This window comes from Onychostruthus taczanowskii, unplaced genomic scaffold (assembly GCF_017590055.1).
Source record: "Onychostruthus taczanowskii isolate IOZ18803 unplaced genomic scaffold, ASM1759005v1 scaffold16, whole genome shotgun sequence".
NCBI lineage: Eukaryota > Metazoa > Chordata > Aves > Passeriformes > Passeridae > Onychostruthus > Onychostruthus taczanowskii.
The window spans coordinates 10554616-10576634 of record NW_024498795.1 but is presented as its reverse complement, the minus strand read 5'-3'; the positions used below and the strand labels follow the sequence as shown (position 1 = coordinate 10576634).

General features: G+C 42.7%; 1 protein-coding gene across 1 annotated transcript in view; it reads right to left on the bottom strand.

The window, feature by feature from the left end:
* The window catches only part of CABLES1 (Cdk5 and Abl enzyme substrate 1), a 96815-nt gene that overhangs the window by 33032 nt on the left and 41764 nt on the right, over positions 1-22019 (bottom strand). The window contains exons 5-6 of the mRNA XM_041399220.1: positions 3037-3108; positions 688-780 (exon numbers count right to left, since the gene is read on the bottom strand). Of these exons, the coding sequence (XP_041255154.1) occupies positions 688-780; positions 3037-3108 (165 nt within the window). The remainder of the gene's footprint in view (positions 1-687; positions 781-3036; positions 3109-22019) is intronic.

Here is a 22019-nt window from a genome sequence, read left to right as displayed (position 1 = left end):
TGACACCATAGTAGAGAACCCATTTTGCTGATGCATACACCTTCAGCTGATGAGAATAGGCCTTTGCAGTAAGCCAGGTCTCAACCAATGGCTGCTGCACAGGTCCCACCAGTGCCTATGTCTGTAACCTGGGCACATCCCAGTTCAGGGCGTGCTGCAGACACAGGTGCACCTCTCACACACCCCCTGGAAGACACTCTGCCTACATCTACCACGGAAACCAGGATCCCTTGTCTCATCTTGCCACAACCATCCTTGTCTGAGCATTTAGCAGCATGCTGTATCCACTAAGAGATGTTGGCAGTATCCTTGAACCATCGCTAAACTTGGTCCAGGCAGGTTCAGCTGTGTGCCCCTCTCACACTTAGAACCTGGCAACATCCTTGAAGAAACACAACCAGATTATGCCTAGTTTGCCCTAACACCATCACAGATTTTCCTTTTTTGCAGGTTATTTGTATTAAGGAGGTCTTGAAATCTGTGGGCTAGCACTTCCATTGACACATACTTCCCTGGGGGATGGAGCATGCACTGCAGCCTGCACCCTCAGAGATTATTTGAAAGACCATTAGGTGGTGAGTGGCAATGGCTGTGCTGTTGCAGGGGGATGCTGATCCTGCTGATCCTGCCCCTTCCCTCACATCCCATGGGTTGCCTCTGCGGAAGCAGCCCCTGCATGCACAGTACCTGCCGTTCCTGGTGTCATGTTGCCGCATGTTCTTGATAAAATGAACCTTCTTAAAGTTCTTTGGTCTGGGTGATCCTGAGAGTGTCCGACATCTGAAAAATAAATCAGTTGCAAGGGAGGGGAGGGAGAAGAAAAAAAAAAAAGTTCTCAGTTCCCTGCTGTACCGCCAAGAAGTCTACACAAAAGCAGGAAGGAAAGACGAGACAAATGATTCAAGTCACCCTGTGTTAGGAATCAGCAAGAACAATAAAGACAATAAGTCTGGAAACACGACAGCTCAAAGAAAAAAAAATATTTAAAATAATAATGAGAAAAGGCACCATCCCCCTCCCTTCATGCAAAAAAAAAAAAAAAAAATCATTAAAAAAATCTCAGCAAAGTAAAACTTCCTGTAATCTGCCATGACAGTTTAGCCCAAGCTTTCAGAAGAAAAAAAAAATTAAACCAAACCAAAACCTAGTAAATATGCAATTTTCCCCACTCGCACCAACACCCATGCTTTTGTATGCTCCTCAGCTACTGATAAAGGAGCCATTGAGGGAAGTTCTTTCTTGTTTCAATTTTAGAAAGATTTAAAATCTCCTATTTGCAAAGATAATTCCTATTTGATTTTAACTCTAAATATTACTTTTCACATTCCTGACAGCACAAAAAAACAACTGAAAATAAAATTAACTACCCCAGGAAAAAAAATAATCACTCTTCAAAACATTAAGCCTTAAATCTATTTTACATCTGAATGCGCTTTATAAATTGCAGTTACAGAAAGAAATTGCCAGAGGGAGGAGAGATGAGACAAACAGCAATATCCTCCCCCTGCCTTCCACCCTTGCTCTTTCTAATCAGCTGAAACCACAGCGCATGTGAAAGCGGTCTCTGTTTCATCTCAGCGCTGTTTTGCTGCAGGGCGAGGCAGAGCTCGAAGGCACTGCAGATGAGTCCCGTGCTCTCAGCACAGCCAGGGCTGGACCGTGGCTGCTGCATCCTCCGTGGCACCTACGGGACCAGCATCCTCTGCCAGTGCATGGATGAGCTTCCCTAACCTATCTTTTCCATCCTCTCCTTGCATGGGCAGAGTTCAGCAGCTCCTCAAGCCCATGAGGTCATTATCTTGGACTGAAACCACAGACTACTGTGCCAGTCCCTACCACTGTACCCAAACACCATCATGCTGCACAGGCACACCCCGAGAGGGGCACCCCATCACTCTACCATTTCTGCCTCCCTCCTGCTAGCAAAGGCCTTGAGATTCCCTCACCCTCTGATTGCAATTAGCCTTGTTAGCTTCTTCACAGGAAAATGGCACCAAGAGAGACATTCTACCACCAATTCTGCAAATTAGCAAGCAAAAATACTGCCTGGCAAACCATACTTTGTTTATATCTTTTACAAATTATACATGTTTGAATCACTTATGGGAACACTTCATAACATGCTGGTAAGCATGCAACAGTGAGCTTTGTAAAAATAATCAAGCTTTGGTAATAAGCCAATTGGTACAGCCTCTGCTATTCTTTGCTTCGAGGTAAGGAGAGACAGCCAATCTGCATGTGGATAAACAAGGCTGTAGGCTCAACACCAATATAAACCAGCTGAATTACAGGTCCTAAGATAAAGAGGCAGTCAAACTTAGGCTGCTGTCCTGCCGAACAGCTGACCTGGAAGCATTCCATGCACTGCTCAGATTACTGACCAGCCAGCTTCTGAACTGTTAAGCAGTTGCTCCATTTTCCATCACCCCAGAGGATTGCCTAGCGACAAATTACTGTGGTCCCCAGAGGAGGAAGCTGTGGTCTCCCAGATGCACAAATCAAACCACACTGAAGCAGCCAATATAACAAGGATGGGAGCAGTTTTATTAGTGGGGTAGCAGTCACAAACCTACCAGCCAACACACAGACAGCAATGCTGGTAACCAAAATAAGCTTGCATGTGCTTGAGTGAATGGACAGTAAAAATTCATTAAAAATAGCAGCCTTCAAAAACTTACTGTATTAAACCATCTGTACATACTTTTTAAATGTACCACAGATGTTAGGGTATTACTGACTAGGGGCTAGTCATTCATATTGGTGACAACAAAACGTTTCTATTAATCAAATCTGGCATTTTAATTCCTGACATTTCGTCTAAATACTGCCTTTTTGTTTAATGACCTAAAGCCAGGGAATGGGCAATTCGTATCAGCCACCACCTTAGAGGGCGTGTGAAGTTTCAACACTTTTACTCACTATGAAGAATATCTTAATGTGAAGACCCAGCTACTTTTCAACATGAGGAGGGAGAGCAAGCCTGCCCATGCATGTGCTTTACAGACAAGAAGCCAGAAAGAGAGTAAATAAAATGACCTCCGCAGTGGGGCATTTTCCTCGATGTCCTCCAGAGTCTCCAGAGAAGATCGCTGGGAGATCAGCCGACGTCTGCAGAGAAAGCAGAACACAAAACATCACTGCTGATTAGAGGGCACAAGGAAGTCTTCAGAGCTGTTACTGAGTAAAGATCACAAACCGCCCTCCACTAGCCAAGCCACACCTTTGGATATTAATAAATTTTGTTCCGTTCTGCTTATCTTGATCTGTTTGATTCCACCCAGAAGCAAACTTACTCCATACAAGCTGCTACAGCAAAGCAGAAGTTTCAGCTTTGCAACAGCTCCTCCTCAATTTGTGCTCCCCTTCCTCCAAGGGTTTAACACCCATCTAACACAGTCCCGCATATGCTGCAGTACAGCTGGCAGCGCTACAAGTAGAGAGCTCTGACAAAATAACGCAGACATAGATCCACAGAGACTGCCTGTCCTTCACACTGCCACAGGGGCACTTCTCTTTGGCCCTTGCACTTTCTACTAAGCAAGTGCCACTTGTTTCTCCACGATGTTCATCTCATCACTCCTGTGAGGAGTGTCTCAAGTGAGATGAAAGATGATAGTGCCAGCAACACTGGTTATAAAGCAGCAGTTTAAACAGAAGCGCTGACCATTCCCATGAGCAGCGCAGGTGAAGCTAAGCTCTGTTTTAAACCATTTTCCTATGTCTGAGTCATATCCTTCCTCCACCTTCAAAGAAATCATTATGGAAATCTTAGCATTACAGCTTTTCTGGCTGTTCTAGCAGGCAGGAAAGATGCCCCAGTAGAGGCTTTGTTCTAGCAGCCATTGCTGCTGCACAACCTCCAAACACCCTGACAGCAGCACAAAACAAGAACTGCACCCAACCCTCCACAAAACCACTGTAAATACCATAAATGAATGTGTAAGACACAGCCCAACCGCAGGCACACAAAGAGAAATTAAGCTGGCAATCACTGAAGCTACTCCGTCGTCGATGGGCGTCAAAACAGCTGCAACAGCCAGCAGAGCCGTGGCACTGTGCCCCAGCACCCGGCTGGCAGGAGCTATGCCAGCACCCATCGATCCCCAGGGCCATGGCTCAGGCACAGAGCACCTCTCCAGCGACTTCATGAGTAGGAATGACAAAAGTCTTCAAAGACTATCACTATTTCTTGTATCACTATTTCTTGCCCAATTCCCACTGAGCTGCCTTACTCCCTTGATCTGCAAGCAAAGAGTTTCTAGAATGTCATGAGCACTGCTATATGCTTGAAAGGTGCTCATTAATTTATTTCCGGGCTGTATTTTTACAATCAATTGTTTTCTCTGTTGGTAGTGTAAGCAGTTTCTAATCCTTCCTGCAATTTCCTTGCCCCTCCAGTTGTGCTGCTACAACTGTTCCTGCAGCTGTGCTGCAAATCTGATTACCAAAATGTTTTTCAGTTCAAAATAACCCTGAGGTTCAGTGATTCCATTTGTTATTAATTCAAACACCAAATTTCTATCACTAACCCACAGACAATGCATTTCAGGACAATTTGAATTGTCCTGCAGCTTCTTCTGTCCTTAGAAAATCATAGAAAACCCCTCAAACAATTTATAGATCAACTAAGTGTGAAGCATAATCCTCTTAGGAAAAATATGCAAACCTAAATCCCCTCGGGCTTTGTCTAAACTAGGATTTTAGGAGATCTGGTGCAAGATAAGATATACCTTCAAAATGCTAAAAAAAGAGTCTGCATTTCAGGATGTGCTGGCATAGACAAGGAAGAAGAGACCAAACACCTTTCTCCTGCACCCATGGGTGCTCCCACATCTCCACCCATAATCAGAGAGGACACAGGAATGCTCTTATTGAGAGAAATTCAGATCAGGAGGAGGAGCTCCTCCTGCTTTTTCAGTTTCACTGATCCATAAGCAAAAGCTGGAAGTTTCAACTACCAGCACCACTGGTAGGTGACGTGGCACATGATAGCTGCTGGCTTTTTAATACCTCTTTATACATCATTAGCTTAATAACACAAATAATGGCATGCTCCCATCTTGTGGTGTTACAACACCAAAAGCATACTTGGAATGTTGTTAGTCAAAGGATTTAAACAATGGTACAACCTTGCCACCTTCTTCATACTAAATGTATCAAATTAGTCACGCTGTAGCTCCTGTAGATGCCAGGTGCCTGTACAGCACCAGGTGCATATTCCAGCTGCCACTGAAGCCTTTTTCCAAGAGTCTCCTCGCCCAAAGTTATGCACCATCCTCAACTTCATTGCCCATAGCTTGTCAGGTAGGGTTTGAAGATCCTGAATTTGTGTCTGTCGTCAGGGCAGATGCGCTGGGTGGCAGGAGCACACACAGCTGTGTTCCACCAGCTGCTCACCCAGCTGCCTGCTGGGGTCCTCTGCCTTCCCTCACTGCTCTCAACTTCTTAAACCCAGCACCACGTGTCTGTTGTCAGGGCAGATGCACTGGGTGGCAGGAGCACACACAGCTGTGTTCCACCAGCTGCTCACCCAGCTGCCTGCTGGGGTCCCTCACTGCTCTCACCTTCTTAAACCCAGCACCACACATGCTGCCTCCTGACTTTTGCTTGCTAACCTCAAATGCAGCATAGGCTGGATGGGAATCACTGCCACCCCTCTCGGCATGAAACCTCGCACCAATTCTCACCAGTACTGCTTTTGCAGAGTTTTGGGTACCTTACGTGGCAAGTGAGTTGGCACAAAGGAGTGGCGGGAACTCTTTGTTCACCCAAACTTGGGAGAGGAGCATTGATGCCTGAAATCCCTCTCAACTAGGGCATGATACAAGCATAACTCTGGATAAATCCATCCAGGAAGAAAGGAAGAAAACACACAGAAAAGGTACTGGCACAGGTAGCAGTGAGAGCAAAGATATACAGCCCAGCCCCCAACCCAGCTGAAAACCGCCACATCTTTCAGCTCTTCCCAGAATTATTAGTTTTAATCACTTGAACTCCCAGCACTGTCAAAGGAGCACCAGAGAGGTGGATTTGGAGCAACTCTGTTGAAATTGGTTCATACTGTCCAGGAATCACATCCTCTTTTCACTGAAGAAGCTCAGCTGCAATGAAGGATTTACAATTATTCCACTTTATCTTAAATCTTTATTTCAAGGCCTAATTAAGATGACCTAAATACCAGTATTTTATAAGCTTTCCACAGCTGGATACTATATTAAAAATGCCAACTAATGAACCTACCTGCTGTGAACAAAGTCACATCCTGTGCCACACACAAGGGACAAGAAACAATTCTGGAAAAGGAAAGCTTTTGAAAGGATCTTCCAGGGAATACAAGAAAAATCAGTTTTCCACTGACTTCATTAAGAATTAATCATCTCAACTGGTGTTTAGTATTTAAATTAATCATCTTTCTCTCTTCAGGCAAGCAGCCAGGGTTTGTCTATACAACTCCTAAAACGGTTATTTTTCAAAAATTGATTAGCATGCTATAGCAGCTGGTAATGTAGACACTTGCACTGAAATAACCCAAACTGTTTCATATCACACATCACCATCATTCTGATGTAAAGCTGTGTTGATACCTATTTTGTGTTTTAAAATGCCCTATTTCAATAATAATTATGGGAAAATCATTCTACTGTGGAGGAAGAATATATGCAGAACAAAACAAAACAGCACTCTGTGACTCACACAGGATTCAGGCTTTGGGGTAAGTCTCTAAGTAGATGCAATTTCAAAATAAAATGCTTTAAAACTTTTGTAGACTAAATGTTAAACTAACACAAAAAATACAATTGACCTTAATAACCAAATCAAAGATGTTTCAACAAAAATGTTAATTTCTCCTAGTCCACAGAAAGCCTTAAAAACTTCCTCCTAGTTTAATCACCACATTCTAGGTATACCAAACTCACCCTTGCTCCCTACAGAAAAAGGCAGCTCAGTGCTGGAAAGATGATGACCTCCTCATTCCAATCATCAGCACTTGCAGGACAATGGTCACAGTCTCATGCAACTTACAGACTTGTTTTGTTTAAAAACCATATAATATCACTTTCCCTTCTCCACCTACCTAAAATACTTTTTGTCTGTTTCCTTGCTGTTGGTTCCCTGTGCATGTGCCCAGAAATAACCAATACCCTGCAATCAAATTCCAAGTGCAGACCAAAGAAAAAAACATATGAGAGAGAAATTTGATGCCACGGTATTTTAAATGGCTGTTTTCTAAGATACTCATGACCCTGCTTGCATACTGGATTCATCTTTGACCAGCTGTCTGAATCTCTGTGGAAGTTTCTTAAAAGCTAAAATGTTGTCTTCGTTTCCCCTCTCCAAAGTCAGATTAATACATGGCTCAGTTTCAAAAATGAAATAAAATAAAATAAAAGGGCAAAAAAAAAAAACCCCAAACTAAATACAAGGAAAAATAAAATAAGGCAGGTCTGTAGCCAAAACAGCAAATTGCCAAAGCAAGAAGACTGCAAACATATTCACTGTAAACACCACATCAGTCAGTGGAATATTATCTTTGCTCTCAGCTGCTGCAAAATACTCAGCTCAGTTATGTTAAACATACAAAATCTTAAGCCACATAGACAGGAGGTGATAAAAAAAAAAAGAAGGAGCTGCAATCAGAACACTAAAAAAAGAAGGAGCTGCAATCAGAACACTGGATAAATTCATTGAGGAAGGAAGGAAGGAAGGAAGGAAGGCAATGATAATCCAAGAGATAAGGAAAAATAAATCCATGTGTAATGACTTTCTAGCACAGCTACAAAATCAGCAAGAAAAAACTGCATTTCAAATACAACTTATTTCTGTGAATGTTGGGTGTGTAATTTTCCCCCCTGCTTCTGTTAAAATCACAAACCTGTAACAGCTGAAGCCAGCAGGGTGGGTACTGCTGGCTCCCAGAACAAAAAACACCCCTTCAGAATAAGCTTCTTCACTTTGTCTGGAACAACTGCATCCCTTCAAAGATGCAGTGACAAGGGACACACGAGTGCCAACCATCTGAACACCTGCTGGCTGCACTAACACTGACGGGAGAACTTGGGAGGAAAAAGACATTCCCAGAGCTGAAGACTGTTGGCAGTTCCCACATCCACTGGGCTACCTCCTCCCTTCAGGTGGCCAGGCAAAATCGTGGGACAGAAACTTCTGGGCTACTACCTTCTAATCACAGCTGTATTTATACTAATGTGCCTTGGAAGCATTAGAAAAGCACAGAACTGCTCAACAATTTGAAAATGTTGGATTCTTTATTTCCACTGCGCCTTCATCACAAAAGATGTACCCTACACACTACCCTGGATAGGTGTAGAAGGGGAGTGGAAAGAAAGTAACCATAAAACTTACAGTGATTGGGAATGAGATCAGGATACCTGTAAGGATACCTCAGGATCTGCCTAGAGGCATTAAGTGAAGGGTCTCCCTCTGCATCCATCTGAAAGGTGCCAGCTCCAGACTCAGAGGTCTTGCTCAAATCCAACCTGTCCTTTGCAAGCACTCCCTGAGGAGCTACCAAAACATACTCTGGACTTGCAGTTCCTATAGGTCAATCCAGGCAGAGCAGTACCTTGATCCTCTATGGGAACAGCAACACTAGGGCTGTTGGTTTTTTTTTTTATTTGGGCTTCATATTGTTCCTTCCAGCACCAAAATGGTTTGAACAGTGAAAGGAAAACAAGGAGAATATTCAGTGAGATCTAAGATTAGGCTTCCATGTAGCAGAATGAAAAAAGAAAACAACCCACTAAAAGTAAATTTAAAAATATATACATATATGTGTATATTATATATTACAATATTATGGCTACAAACACATCTTGCAGGCTAATCTGAGTTTTGAGTAAGTCATAAGTTGGCATTCTCTTCCCTATCCAAATGGAATTCTTGGATTTGGGTATGAACAGAAGTGCAGCTGCTGGCTCTCTCCCCACTCTAGGGCCAAGGGAGTAGGTATAAGCAGAGCTGCCAGACACAGGCCATGCCCTGTCCCCAGCAGCTCCAGCCCCTCTGTCACTCCAGGAAAACTTAAATGCCACTTCTCTCCAACTCCTCCTCAGCCTGCTGGCTGAACGTCTCTGCCCAAACTCTCGGGCTAAGCTGTGACAATTAATTCACTCTTCTGAAATATTATACATCAGCTGTGAACAAATCCCCATTCACTTCCTGACCCTTGACTTCATGCCCCAGCATGAACCCAGATGAAAGACCCGCTAATGAGTCACCTCTCACCCTCCCTCTGAAGTTTTTACTGGGATTCCTATGTCCCAGCTAATTTTCTTCCTATCTTTTGCCAATATTACAGGAAGACAAACACAGGAAAAACAAACCCTGAGACTATTGAAAATTATTAAGGGAAATAGAATTTCCAGGAGCTACCCAAAGTGATATAAAGCCATTTTTAATTGTGTGCTATCATAATTACGCAGCAGAGCCATTATCTGCAAAGAACATCAAACTCCATTTAGGACTTCCACATTGTGCAGTGTATTGTCAAGACTGCCCACAATGGGAATTAAAAGCATCTGGCACATGCTGGAAAATGGGTTATTTTGTTAATTCAGCAGCCCAACCCAAACACACAGAGAACATACTGAGAGCCTTCCATTTAGCTGTCACCTGTGGGCAGGCAGGATGCCAACACATGCTAAGACCACAGCTTTCTGCAGTGGGCTGTGAAGAAAGTCTTTGAAGCAGAGATCCAGAGCTAGCAGGACTCTCAACAACCTGCTTTCTTGGGATATGAACTGCAAGGAGACAGACCTTCAAATCTAGTGATAACTAGGAGAATAATGCCGTGCCAAATGTCTCCACAGTCTCCATCAACCTTTCAGGCATAAGCAGGAAGATGGACAGAAACAAAGAGACGACAGAGAGCTATGGCATGAACGTGGCTCCATGCTACACACTCCTCCTAAACGTCCTGCACTCAGCATTTCACCTATATTGTCATCCAACTCCTCCAAGCCTCATCCTCCCAAAATATCCACGGTAGAAGCTCTGAAATACACAGTACTTGAACTGCTGCCTCCTGACCGGTCCGCACGTAACATCTCAACACAAAAAACACTTACACTGCCATCCCAGAGGTAGGATGTAAATAAGAATAAAGTAAGAATGAGGAAAGAAGTTAAGAAACAATGAAGAAAATAAGCACAACAACACCGAAGTATCCCACCGACCTTTCACAATGCAACACAATACTCTCCTCACATATTATTATGCAGCTTTACACACGATCCTTCAATTAGCATACAAAATTCTAGCACAGCCCTGTCCCAATGCCCCAGAGGGATCATCTGTGTCTAGTAAAATCAAATATAAAATCAAGATTACCAGCACTCCAAAGGGATAAGGAACTTTCACTACAAGTGCTGAGTAGCAAGCAGTTGACTGACAAAGCATTTGTAACAGTGTGAATGTGTACATGAAACTGCAGAAAAACAGAAGGTATGGGAGAACAGGATTTTTGGAATTTTGGGCTTTTTTAGTATCATGCACAATTCAACTTGACACATTATCAGTCTTTCTAGAAGACATGATTTCAAGAAATCTCTAGAGAAGGGGGAAAAACTCCCAGCATTTAGTCTAGGGAGAACAGAAGAGCAATCACCACGTTGCTAACTCTGGGGAACATTTAATGTTCACCTTCCCCAGTAGGATTTCCAATTCTCCAAAGATGTATTTTGTTTGAAACCTACCATCATGGTTTAGTGGTGGATTTGGCATCCTTGTTAATGGCTGGACACAATGAACTTAAAGGTCAATCTAAATAATTCCATGATTCAATGATGCTATCTTCCCTCTGCAGGCAGCTGCCTCTGCACCCAGTCCTCATACTGTTGGCTCTGCCCAAGCCATAACGAGGAACTACAGCCACAATTCAGTAAGATTCATTTACACACCGCAGAGCTCTCACAGATGCTGAAGTGCCAAAAATCTACATCCTGTTACCTTTATCCAGTGATTTACAGATTCACTGTCTTCACTTTACTGACTCTGCAGCTATGTGATAGCTTTCAGAAGGCTTCTGTGCAGTGATTTATTCTGAGTATGCCCCAACACTGCCATGGCTATATTTTTCAGAACAACCATTACCTCATAACCTAACATACATTATCATGGTAAGACATGAATGGGCATCAGCTTAATTAGAGACACTCTAAACTAGGGAAGAAGCAAACAACAAGATTAATCATCTGACCTTATGAAAACAAGGATGCTTGCCAAAGCAGATGCAAGAGCAGTGTAAAGAACATACAAACTGTCCATCCTCATGTCCTTGTGTGGCAGTAAAACCCACAGCCTAATAGGCTTCGTTGGATTAACATGAATCTAACAGATTCTTCATGTATCATCTATACCTGACAAAACTCTGTTCATTGCAAAACAATGAATATTTAGTTGTGTTCAAAATAAGTATCTCCCCTTAAACATCACATCCGAGAGAAATGAAGCGTCAACTTTCAAACCAAGTATTTAAGAAAACCACACACTGCCAGAGTGTGCGCAAGTCTCTAAAGTATCAAATCACAAAATGTTGTGTTCCATAACACCCAAAGTCCTGTAATTAACTAACAAACTCACTTGCAAGTCAAGGCTAAATGCAGTAGATACCAGAAAACATGGAAACACAGACATGCACTACTGAGTCGTCTGAAAAGAAGACTTTAATTCTAGCCTGCATACATAACCATGCAATTAAAACTCCAGTCTTTTCCTCTTTCATTTGAAATGTTTTTTAGGTTATCTACAGCCCAACCTCTCACGCCCATGCCTTGCTTCCAGACACACCTGTGCTAACTAGGTGAACATACTCCTCAATCCCACATCTTAATATTCTTAGACTTAGAAAAGATATGAACATACAATTAATTGCACTGCTAAAAAAAAATGTATTCCAGACACTGTGAATGGTCTGAATAGAGTTTTTGACTGAGAAAGAAAAAGCCCCTGTGTGAGCAGGGCACAAAGAACAAATAGGAGAAAGCTTATTAGCATGAGGCATTTTGGGCATGAGATACGAATGCTGGCACAGGTGATGGCGATCTGAGCGTTCACTGCTGTGTACTTTGCATTTAGTTCTGGCTACACATGCTACACATACCCATGGGATCAGGCACTTTTCCCAGCACCTCATTACACACCCAAGAGCCAATGCCCTGCTTTCCATGGCCATTCATTGCTGAAGACCAAGCCTATGCATATTGTTCATAGATTAGCTATCATATTGGACAGCTTAGATATCTTAACTTTTTGATATCTGTGATAAGGTGAGACAGTCCAGTGCCATAATTTTAAATATTATTACATCTACAGGAATTAATGCCTTTTTGCTTGCTAGTTCATACACGGTCAGTTTCAATGCCAAAGGCCTTTGAGTACAAAAATATGTATTAACTTAAAATATTGCATTTGCTTATGCTTTACTAAGGAACATATTTGCAATACAGGAGACATGTTCCAAAAACAGTACCACAAGGTCCGTTATTAGGGAAAAGGCAGATCCTCACCCTCCAGGAGAACTGCTTCAATGTACCAGCGAGCTGGTGGACCTGAGTCTTGCAGGGGGAGAGCTTGGTTTTTCCCTGCTTGTCTCAGTAGGGACAGATCTCAGCATTTTTCACTCTGGGAAAAGCAAAGCACCCTCCTCTTTCCCCCATTCCTGCCAGCATGACTGGGCACAGCCATGCTGTTACTTGGCCACTGGGTTTCTGCTGATAGCAAAGGGTTAGATAATTTCTTCTCTCTCTTTTGAGGTCCTTTGCTCAGCATGGCTTACGACAGTTGGCTCATTCCCAGTCTGAAGTTACTCTCTCCTGGTACAGAATGCTATTAAGAATGTAAATGTTTTCAAAATCCAGTTTACTCCACTGTGAACATTTAGTTCTGCAAGGTGAAAGACCAGCTACAGACTGAATATCATGATTCAGCCTATCACAGGTGCACAAAGACTAATCATGGTTTAAAAGGTGACATTTAAGAGATTGGATCTCCACAAGGAACCCTGGCTTCCCCCTACTTTCAATAAGGAAGTATTGCAGGAATTTTCACAAGACTGCTAACATTTGGTTGTGCAGCTGTATCATTGCTCTCTTTGAAGGTATGATGGGTACAGTCTTGTCCAATATTTAGAGAAGCTGGCCAAGAAGCCTCCCCACCTGTTTTCACAACCAAGTACCCAGCAGTCACCCTAATGAACATTTCATTGACTTGGCAAATGGAGCCTCCATCTGCAGGCTGGGGAACTGCCTTTCCCAGGATCAATACGCCCCCAAGAGCACACATGGCAAGGGGCAGAGGCCAGAGGCTACAAAGCACCTGCCCAGCTCTCTGCTGAAAACAGCCTCTTTCCAGGGCACCATTCCCACTCACTCAGAGAGCACATGCTGCTCTGCCACCCCACAAACAGCTGCATACGCAGACTTGAAAGGTTCCCAAATTTATGGCCTTTTATTTTCTTATATTCCCCACATACTGTCACAGTGCTGGGCAACAAAATGTAATCTGAGCCATCTCCTGCTTAGTAAATTATGTAATTATTGGAGAACTGAATTTTTGTGGGTGCCAGCAAGTTGGCTGGCTAGGAAATACTCAGCAATGAGATATCAGTTTTCAATCAGTTTTTGAAGGGAGAAAACCCACAAAAAAAGGTCGTGAAATTTAGACAATGCCCTTAACAACATGCTTTAACTTTTGGTCAGGCAATTGGACGAGATGATCCTTGCAGGCCCCTTCCAACTGCAATGTTTTATTCTACTTTATTCAAAAAGCAGATTCATTAACACATCAACAGTGAGGACAATTGCCAGAGCACTCTGTTAGACTGAGTCTACTGATACTTTATATTATCAGAATGATAAGACAGAATCTCACAGTGACAAAGCTGGCCAACAACAGTTTAGGGGACTGATATTAGAATGCAGCACAAGACACAGATTTCACTTTTTCTGCATTTCCCTGTCTTGGTTTCCTCACGTTGTGCCAGAAGGATCAGAGGCAGCAGCTCTGGCAGATGCAAGAACAGGCAGCCTCCTTAAAGCACCACTGATATCTGTACCAAATAACCTCAGTGATGATTCAGTGACTTGTTCAGTGTCTCGCCAGCACACCCAAAAGATTTGTTGCATTCATACTATGCAAAGAGGAAGGGTAGAGGTTGGCTGACCAACCCCAACATTCACAGTGATCTACTTCAAACGTGTACTGAGCCCCCAGTTTGATCTTGTCTATAGAGCATATAAGCAAATAAATAGATAAAGCAATCATTAAAGCAAAATAACCAACAATTAACCGTGTTTGCAAACCCATCTCCTGGTAGAGATGATTAATTGGGAATGGGGTCACACCCGGACCTCACAGGAAGTCTGGAGGACCTGAGTTACCGAGCTCTCCCTGTCACAAACAAAGAACAAAACATTTAAGCTATGATGAGTTCATATAACCCGTACATTACTTCAGATATCTATACACTCAGAAGGTGGGGGCAAAAAGTCTAAAAATTACTCTAAAGTCCCAGGACAGGGCAGTTTGATAGTGCATATCCCTCCTCCTCTTCTGAGGCTCAGGAGAGGCAGGGATGGCTTCCATAATCCCACATTTGATGAAGGATCTCCCCTTGTCAATATCTTTACAAAAAAACATTCAGAAGGGTAAAAAGCACCACTCAACATTATTAAATCTTCTCATCAGTCAAAGCCAACTGCCTGAGGTCTCTGCCTCTAAGTATCTGGGAAGCACAGGAACAAATCACAACACCAGACCTGAAAAACACCTGCCATGGGGCCCTGAGCTCATGCAGTGCTTGGTTCTTCCAAAGCTGAGGTGTGGTCCACTGACTTAGTCTGAAATGACCTAGTTTGAGTGATTTCCAGGGTCTGGAAGAGTAATGCTGTGGCTGTAGGTGTAGCCATACTAAGAACAACCTTAGGCAGATCTTTGGATGGCAAATGCCATGACTGTAGATGTAAAAACATACTTAATTCTTCTTTAGTGGAGAACCTTTCTTGTGTGTGTTTTTTCTTGTTGGTGTTTAATTTCTTTATATATATGCACTTTTTATATGGCTTTAATAAGAAAAACCACTAAGCCAATGCAGAAATGGATATATTTGATTTTAAAGGCTCTATCTAAGCAGAACAAATCAATGACATTAGCATTTCCCTGGGGTGAACAAACATATGGATAGAACCTCTGCGGATGTAAGACTTTCAGTTTTCCTAGTCTCCCCTTCCTTTTCTCTTCTCAAAATCTCGGCACTTCTACCATCAGCCTTTAGAGACAAAGGGTCTGTAACTTGTTTTCAGAGTTGCATTATGGCCTAGTCCTCCCTCAGTCAGAGGACTTTTCTTGGTAACATAAAACAAGGCACTTTGTCATCTGACTCAGTGGCAATTTTAAAGCACTGCAATGAATTGCAATGAATTTGCAGCTCATTAGCAATGAATTAAGTTGATGAAAGGTCACAAGGAAGCAAGGACAATTTTTACAAAGCATCTCCAGGCAGTTTTTCCAGACCATCAGCTCTCTTTCGCTAACCCAGGAACACATCTCACACTCTTTAGAAAGCCAGCCGCCTGTTTCCCCATTAAAAAATCCCAAAGTATCGCCTAATGAAACACACAGAGTCCTTCTCATGCTATGGGAATACATTTCAGGATTCTGCTCACATGTTTTTTACTCAGACATGCTTTGATGTAATAACAAGGGAGAGAAATTTTGAAGGATTTACAGATTAATCAGCCAGAGCATGGATGTAGGTTAGGACTATGAGAACTGTGCTCCTCTGGGATATTATCTGCAGCTCAACTTACCCAAGATGAAATGAAACGTGCTTTGGGAATGCAAATGAATTAGGATGTCTCAAAAAGTAATTCAATTTGCAGCAGTGGGGTTTTGAATTCCATTAGTTACATACAAGACCTTTATTTAACTGTAAACCTGGTACAATACTTAGTATGATTTCCAATTTGAAATTCATTTTACTGCTATTTTAAAAATCAGGCCTGATAACTACTGACATATTTTCAGGTCATGTCTCTATTATATGTATATAGAGTATATATATATGTACATCTCTATGCCACTGCACACTTATGGATGCTCTCTAACAGATATGCACAAGAGATCTGTGGAATCTCTCACACATAAAAAAGAAAAAAAAAGGTAACACTTTCATTCATTTCACCACTGTGGAAGAGGTAAGTGGAACAAGACAGCTAATTAGTCATTCTCCATTTCAATCCTCAATAACCACAAAGAGAGCTTGTTTTTTTACTGCAGGCATTGTCTTACATCAAACAATTTGTAGATAAGAAAAACCAGTTCTCTTCCTGAAGGCACATACACAAGTATTTTGATAGAAGAGATGAAACAGCATTAGAAATTAACTGTAACACTTCTTCCCTTCCCTAGCCACCAGAGTATGTCCATTAGGGCACATTGCTAATATACAACTATATTATCCAGACTGACAAATTTTGCTCAGTCTGCTGTTTTGGCATTACAGAGCACAAGCCATTAATAGCTGACTGTCTCATTCAAATGAAACAAGACAATTATCAGCTGTAACTTACACAATCAATAATACTGCTGCCAGCATTTTCAGCAGAGATTTGATTCTTTTATAGCTCATTTGAAGTCTTTAGGGAACGTGTTATTAGTACATCTGTCCTGCTGTAAACATAATTATCATGCTAAATTCCATTTATCATGCTGATCAGGAAGTACTTTCTATCAGCCCTTCAGACTGGGAACAGTGATAAACAGGCAAGGGAATTTGACTGCCCCAGCTAGGAGGGAGTGTGCTCATTGCCAGGACCACTGTCCTTTCCAGCTGAGCCTGTGGGAATTTTCTGAATAAGCAGGAGGCTTGTGCTGACCTCTGACTCTGGGGCACACCATGTTTGAACTTGGGGTACATCCTACTGGACACTGCTTGCTTGTATCATTAGTTGATTTTATGTTCCCCTGTAATTCCTTGCTCCTCTCCAAGACCACACTCGTAGGTGGTTCAGGCTTCTGGAGCTGCTGCACAGGGAGCAGGCAGCAACTGGATTCACCATGATCATGGCCCTCCATCAGTATCATAAATCAAGTCCATGTCACAGACAACAGGCAACATCTGCTTCAACAGAGCATGGCTTTTAATGCACAGAACCGGGCTGGGGCCAGGTGTAAACAAACATCAGGTAAACAGGCATCAACAAACACGGTGCTGAATTTCAGCTAAAATGGGTATGAGGTTTTAAGGAGTGAATACCATCAAGACTTATCAAACTCTGATACCTTACATGCAGAACAGCCCACAGCTGCTTGATGTGCAGAGAAACTGTCTTCATGGACAACTTAACCCCAGAGACCTGCAGAACATCCTGACATCAAAGTAAGATAAAGCAAAGTAAAGGTCAGCCCCCGCAAAGACCTCCTGCAAACTACAGCTTCAAATTGGTTTAAAACAGCCTCATTTATACTAATAAGCTGATACTGTGACCAAAAGGCACCGTGCTGCTTCAGCCATCTACCACCCACTGCACCACACCAGCAGAAGGTCTCCTGCAGCCAGCCAGGTAAGGGAAACACATAAATGATTAGTGATCAGCTTCTCTTGGGTTTTGTGAGGGAGGAAAAGATCTGCTGTCCTCAATGGGAACAGCACGAAACAGTCCTCCAATCACAGGAAGTGATTAACTGTTCCTGCATCCCAGGAGGCTGCCCCAGTAAATGCTCGCTGTCCTCACACCTTCCTCACTGCAGCTACGGGTACCTCCTTCAACCCAGCCACCGAGCAGCACCTGGAACAGGCACAGGGAAGAGGCTGGACTGCTTCAAGCTCAGCAGACAGAGATGCCAAACAGGCCTGTGGCTAATATTGGTCACATCCAGTCTTTGGAACTTAACATTTTTTTCTATTGGTTGAAACAATCTTTTTTTTTTCTCAGTGTTTAAAAATTGCCCGACAGGACGTAAGGGACCTGCGGATGCCCTGAGGTTGATGGAATCATACTGCTGCAGCAAAGGGCAGAGGAGGAGGAGACCAACTCCTGATGATATCAGAAAGCAAATGTTGTTTCAAAGAGAAATAATTTGACTGCTGATAAATATGTGATAAAGTTATGGGTTTTTTTTAAAATGTGGGAAAAATTAATAAATCTAACTCAAGAAAACTGCTATTGCGGGCTGCCATTGGTACATGTAGAATAGCTTCATGACCACAGAAACTCCTAAGTTAATATACTGAGCCATTATGGATTGTATTTTAGGCAACTTATTTCCAGATAATTCTGATGTTTCATTTAATTGTATTAAGACAGGGTGACTGTGAGAAATGAGTAGCACAGTGGTTACATCAATTACTCTCTTTAAATTCAAGAATCATGCATATCCAGATTGCTTAATTTCTCCCATACATCTGCATTTGCATATCTTTCTTCTCTGAAGAGCTTTCAAAAGCTCAAGTTTTAATCAGAGGACTATTTTTGATCCTAATTTTCCAAGCTGCAGTAAAGCTGCTTCATGACCTAATCTGATGGCAAATGCACCATCATTATACAGTGGTTTCTAGCAAGTTGTACAATAACTAGTCATAATGTTTCTTATTTTTAATCACTGTTCCACCAGGTGCCTTGTGTCTAATTAGAGCTATCGATCTGCAGACATTGCTTTAATTCAGACTGGCAGATGACTTGTTGGGGTGAATAAAATACCCTGCAGGGCAGTGTCTGCACAGCAGCCCCCAGAGACACACTCCAGCACACCAAAGCTGTGAGCCAAGGCAGCCCTGCCTCCTCGTGCACCCAGCTCTGACTTTCTGCTTTTATTTTTGACACTATTCACAGCAAAATCAAAAAATCTCCTGTTTCATGGGGAACAGAGCATTTTGATTTGCCCGAAGCCAATGTTTCACTTAGATTTTATTTTATTTTTATACACACAGGCACACGTATTCATCTATGACACAAATGATACATACTCAGGAAAACAAAAGAATGCTTCCCACTGTTTGAACATGCCCCCTTTCTGAAGAATTTTGCTTCCTGAAAAAAAGTTCACAGAGTTTCCTCTGGTTTGGCTTAACAGCTTTAAATGTTGTGCTTCCAGACAGACAGAAAATCTGGCTTACCCACAGCTTCCTCCCCCCGCTCCACATTTAACAGGTCGCTGTTGTGACCACAAGAAAGACGGCGGCTGCTGCTAAAACTTTAATCTCCCGCAAAAGTCGTAATCTTTATATAGCAAATATAATGAGCTTTCTCAGTGACATATTTCAACAATGTTTAACAGGATTGCATAAGCAAAGTTATGTTTAAATCCACTGAAAATGCAACCCAATTCTCCTCAGTCTGCTTTGGTGATAATTAATGACAGATTTCATTAATATTCACTTATCCAATTTTTTTCTTGTAGGATTGTGTCCTGCTAACACAAGGACAGCAGAGAAGAATTGTCTTCTATTAAAGAAGCTCTGTTAGGCATCACAGATAACATATGAAGTGTGGCCATGCTGTTCTCTATCCTCTATTACCCCTCAACTTTATTCTCTAGAAATTGTTTCAGCTGCTAGTTCCAGGCTGTAACTAGAGGATGAGCAGGAGGTATTCTGCCACTGCTGTCAGACAAGCCAGTGGAGGACAGAAAAGCAAAAAAAAAGTTTCAAAGTATTTTGCAAGGTAATCAAACACTTGGAGGCAAGTTTTCACCAGGGAACACCAAATTATCTATCCTATTCTTAAACAGGAACAGTCAAGAGACACTTCTATGTCAATGAAATTTCAGTTTCCCAGGGGAACACAAGGATGACACCACAACAGCCTGCCTCTCTAGGGCAGGCTTCAGGAATACTGCCCCCAGCTCTGCACTTAATGGAAATGTAGGAAAAATCACATGAAGCCATATCCCCCAACCACTCTCACAATCCACATCTCACCACAGAAGTCTTAAGCCCAAATCTTTGCAGCATTTTGAGACCTTCCCAGCTATGGGGGAGGACAGGGAAGTGAAGAGGAAAGTGGGAGGAAGAAGGAAACAGCTGCTTCCCCTTCCCAACCTGATATTTCTTCTGAAAGCTTTGATCTCCACTTTATACACAGAGTGTAACAGGAGACACTTTCTTTTCCTCTGTCCTGCAAAATGATGGACAGAAAAGCCTTACCCTCCTTTACTCTTGTGAATCATCTACCCTGTCCCTGCCAGTTTTGCTGGGGAGCTGAAGCAGCAACTTTTGCTGAGCTGCAGAATCCTGTGCGAAGACAACTGTCACTCCCAGCATTTAGTTTTAATTCCCATTTGAAGCCCAGTGAACTACTCCAGAGCATAACAAAAAGTCCATTAAACTTTCCACAGAACCAAGTCTTAAATTTCAAAAATATCTTGATCTCAAAGATGCTCACTCTAACTTCTGACTCCGTGGACAAATGATTTGACAGACCATACACACATAAAAATCAGAAACTGAAAGGAAATTCAGTAACACCAACCTCCCAAGCTATGGACTGGGAAGCTGGCCAAGGAATTGCCTAATTTCATGAATATTTTGGAGGAGATACAACTTTATTTCGATTCACAGATTACAGCAACAACTGGAGACAAATTCTTACAAATAAGGCTCACAAGTACAAGGGACAGCTGTTTGTCCCAGCCCAATAATACATGTCGGGACAATCCCACAGTGCCACTGCTCAGTTTTCCAGGTACTTTCACTATTGTCAGTGAATGTAATATTGTCCAAGACTGTTCAACCACACCCAGGCATTTTAATCAGACACCACGCAGCTGGATTCATACCCCAAAGCCAGGACTGTGGGCAGCTGTCAGCCCCACAGCCACCACAAAGGGAGCAGCTGCTGTTGGGACAAGTTTCAGCAAGAGCAGGCAGTGAAAAACTCACATGCACTGCTGTCGGTATGACCACAAAACAGGTAATTCTGAAAAAGCTCCAGGCTGGATCTGAACATCTCCACCCATCAGGAGATGACACCCCATCTCACTACAGGTTAACAACCCGTTGGGGATTTGGTATGCCCCAGAGCAGCTGGCTGGTTTTGTTGTGACAGGCAATGGTGGCCCTGGGTCACATCCAGAAGAAGGTGTTTTTGAAACGGAAGGCAATTGCCTTGCTGGAAAATAAAAGTAATTAAAAATGAAATAAAATCAGAAGTCCCTCCTGATGACTTCAGTATCACAAGTTTCTGGGAGAAGAGAACAAGAGCTGTCCACACACCCAGACCATAACCTCAAATACCACTGGGTAGGTGGAGGATGCAAGAACAGAGTCAAGCAGCCAGAAGGATGCACTGTTCCCCTTGCATTTCTCTACACCTCCTCCTATAAACTCAGGAACCACACTGCTGATCGTTAGGGTGTGGTGGCTTGCTTTCCAGTTTCACATCCACCTTACCCTGGCCCCTGGTGGGGAAGATGCCAGTGCAGAGGCAACTCCCCCGACAGCCCGTCCTGCTCCTGGGGCACCCTTTGGCACCTGAGCTGCCCCAGCAGCTGCATCTTCCTGTGACAGCAGGACCAAGGCAGACACTAAAAGCAGCACTGCAGTGGGCACAGTTGTTACCACTTCCATGGTGATATCCAGCATTTTCCAGAGAGCCTCATCTCCATGAAAATGTATACAAAAAGACTGCATGTGCTTATGCTGCATTCAGTATTCATTGCTGATTCTCTGAAAGTGGAAGGCATGAGAGACCTGTGACTCTGTTTAAGCAACAAAAACAAAGCTAAAACATATTAAACATTCATGAATTCCTGTGAATCCTTAATGAATCTTATTTTCTGCCTTCTGTTACGTGGCTCCTTAGGGGTACATTTTTTTTTTTTACCTTGAAAGCTAGAAACTTTGTCAAAATGGCAAAATGCAAGGGGATTGGACTGAGCATCTCTACCTCTTCTCAACAATCCATTAACTTTGAAAAGCCTCTACCACAGATTGGAAGACTTTGGAGCCGGAAATACTGGAATAACTCCCTCTGCCACAAAGAAGGAGAGGAGACATGGGACCC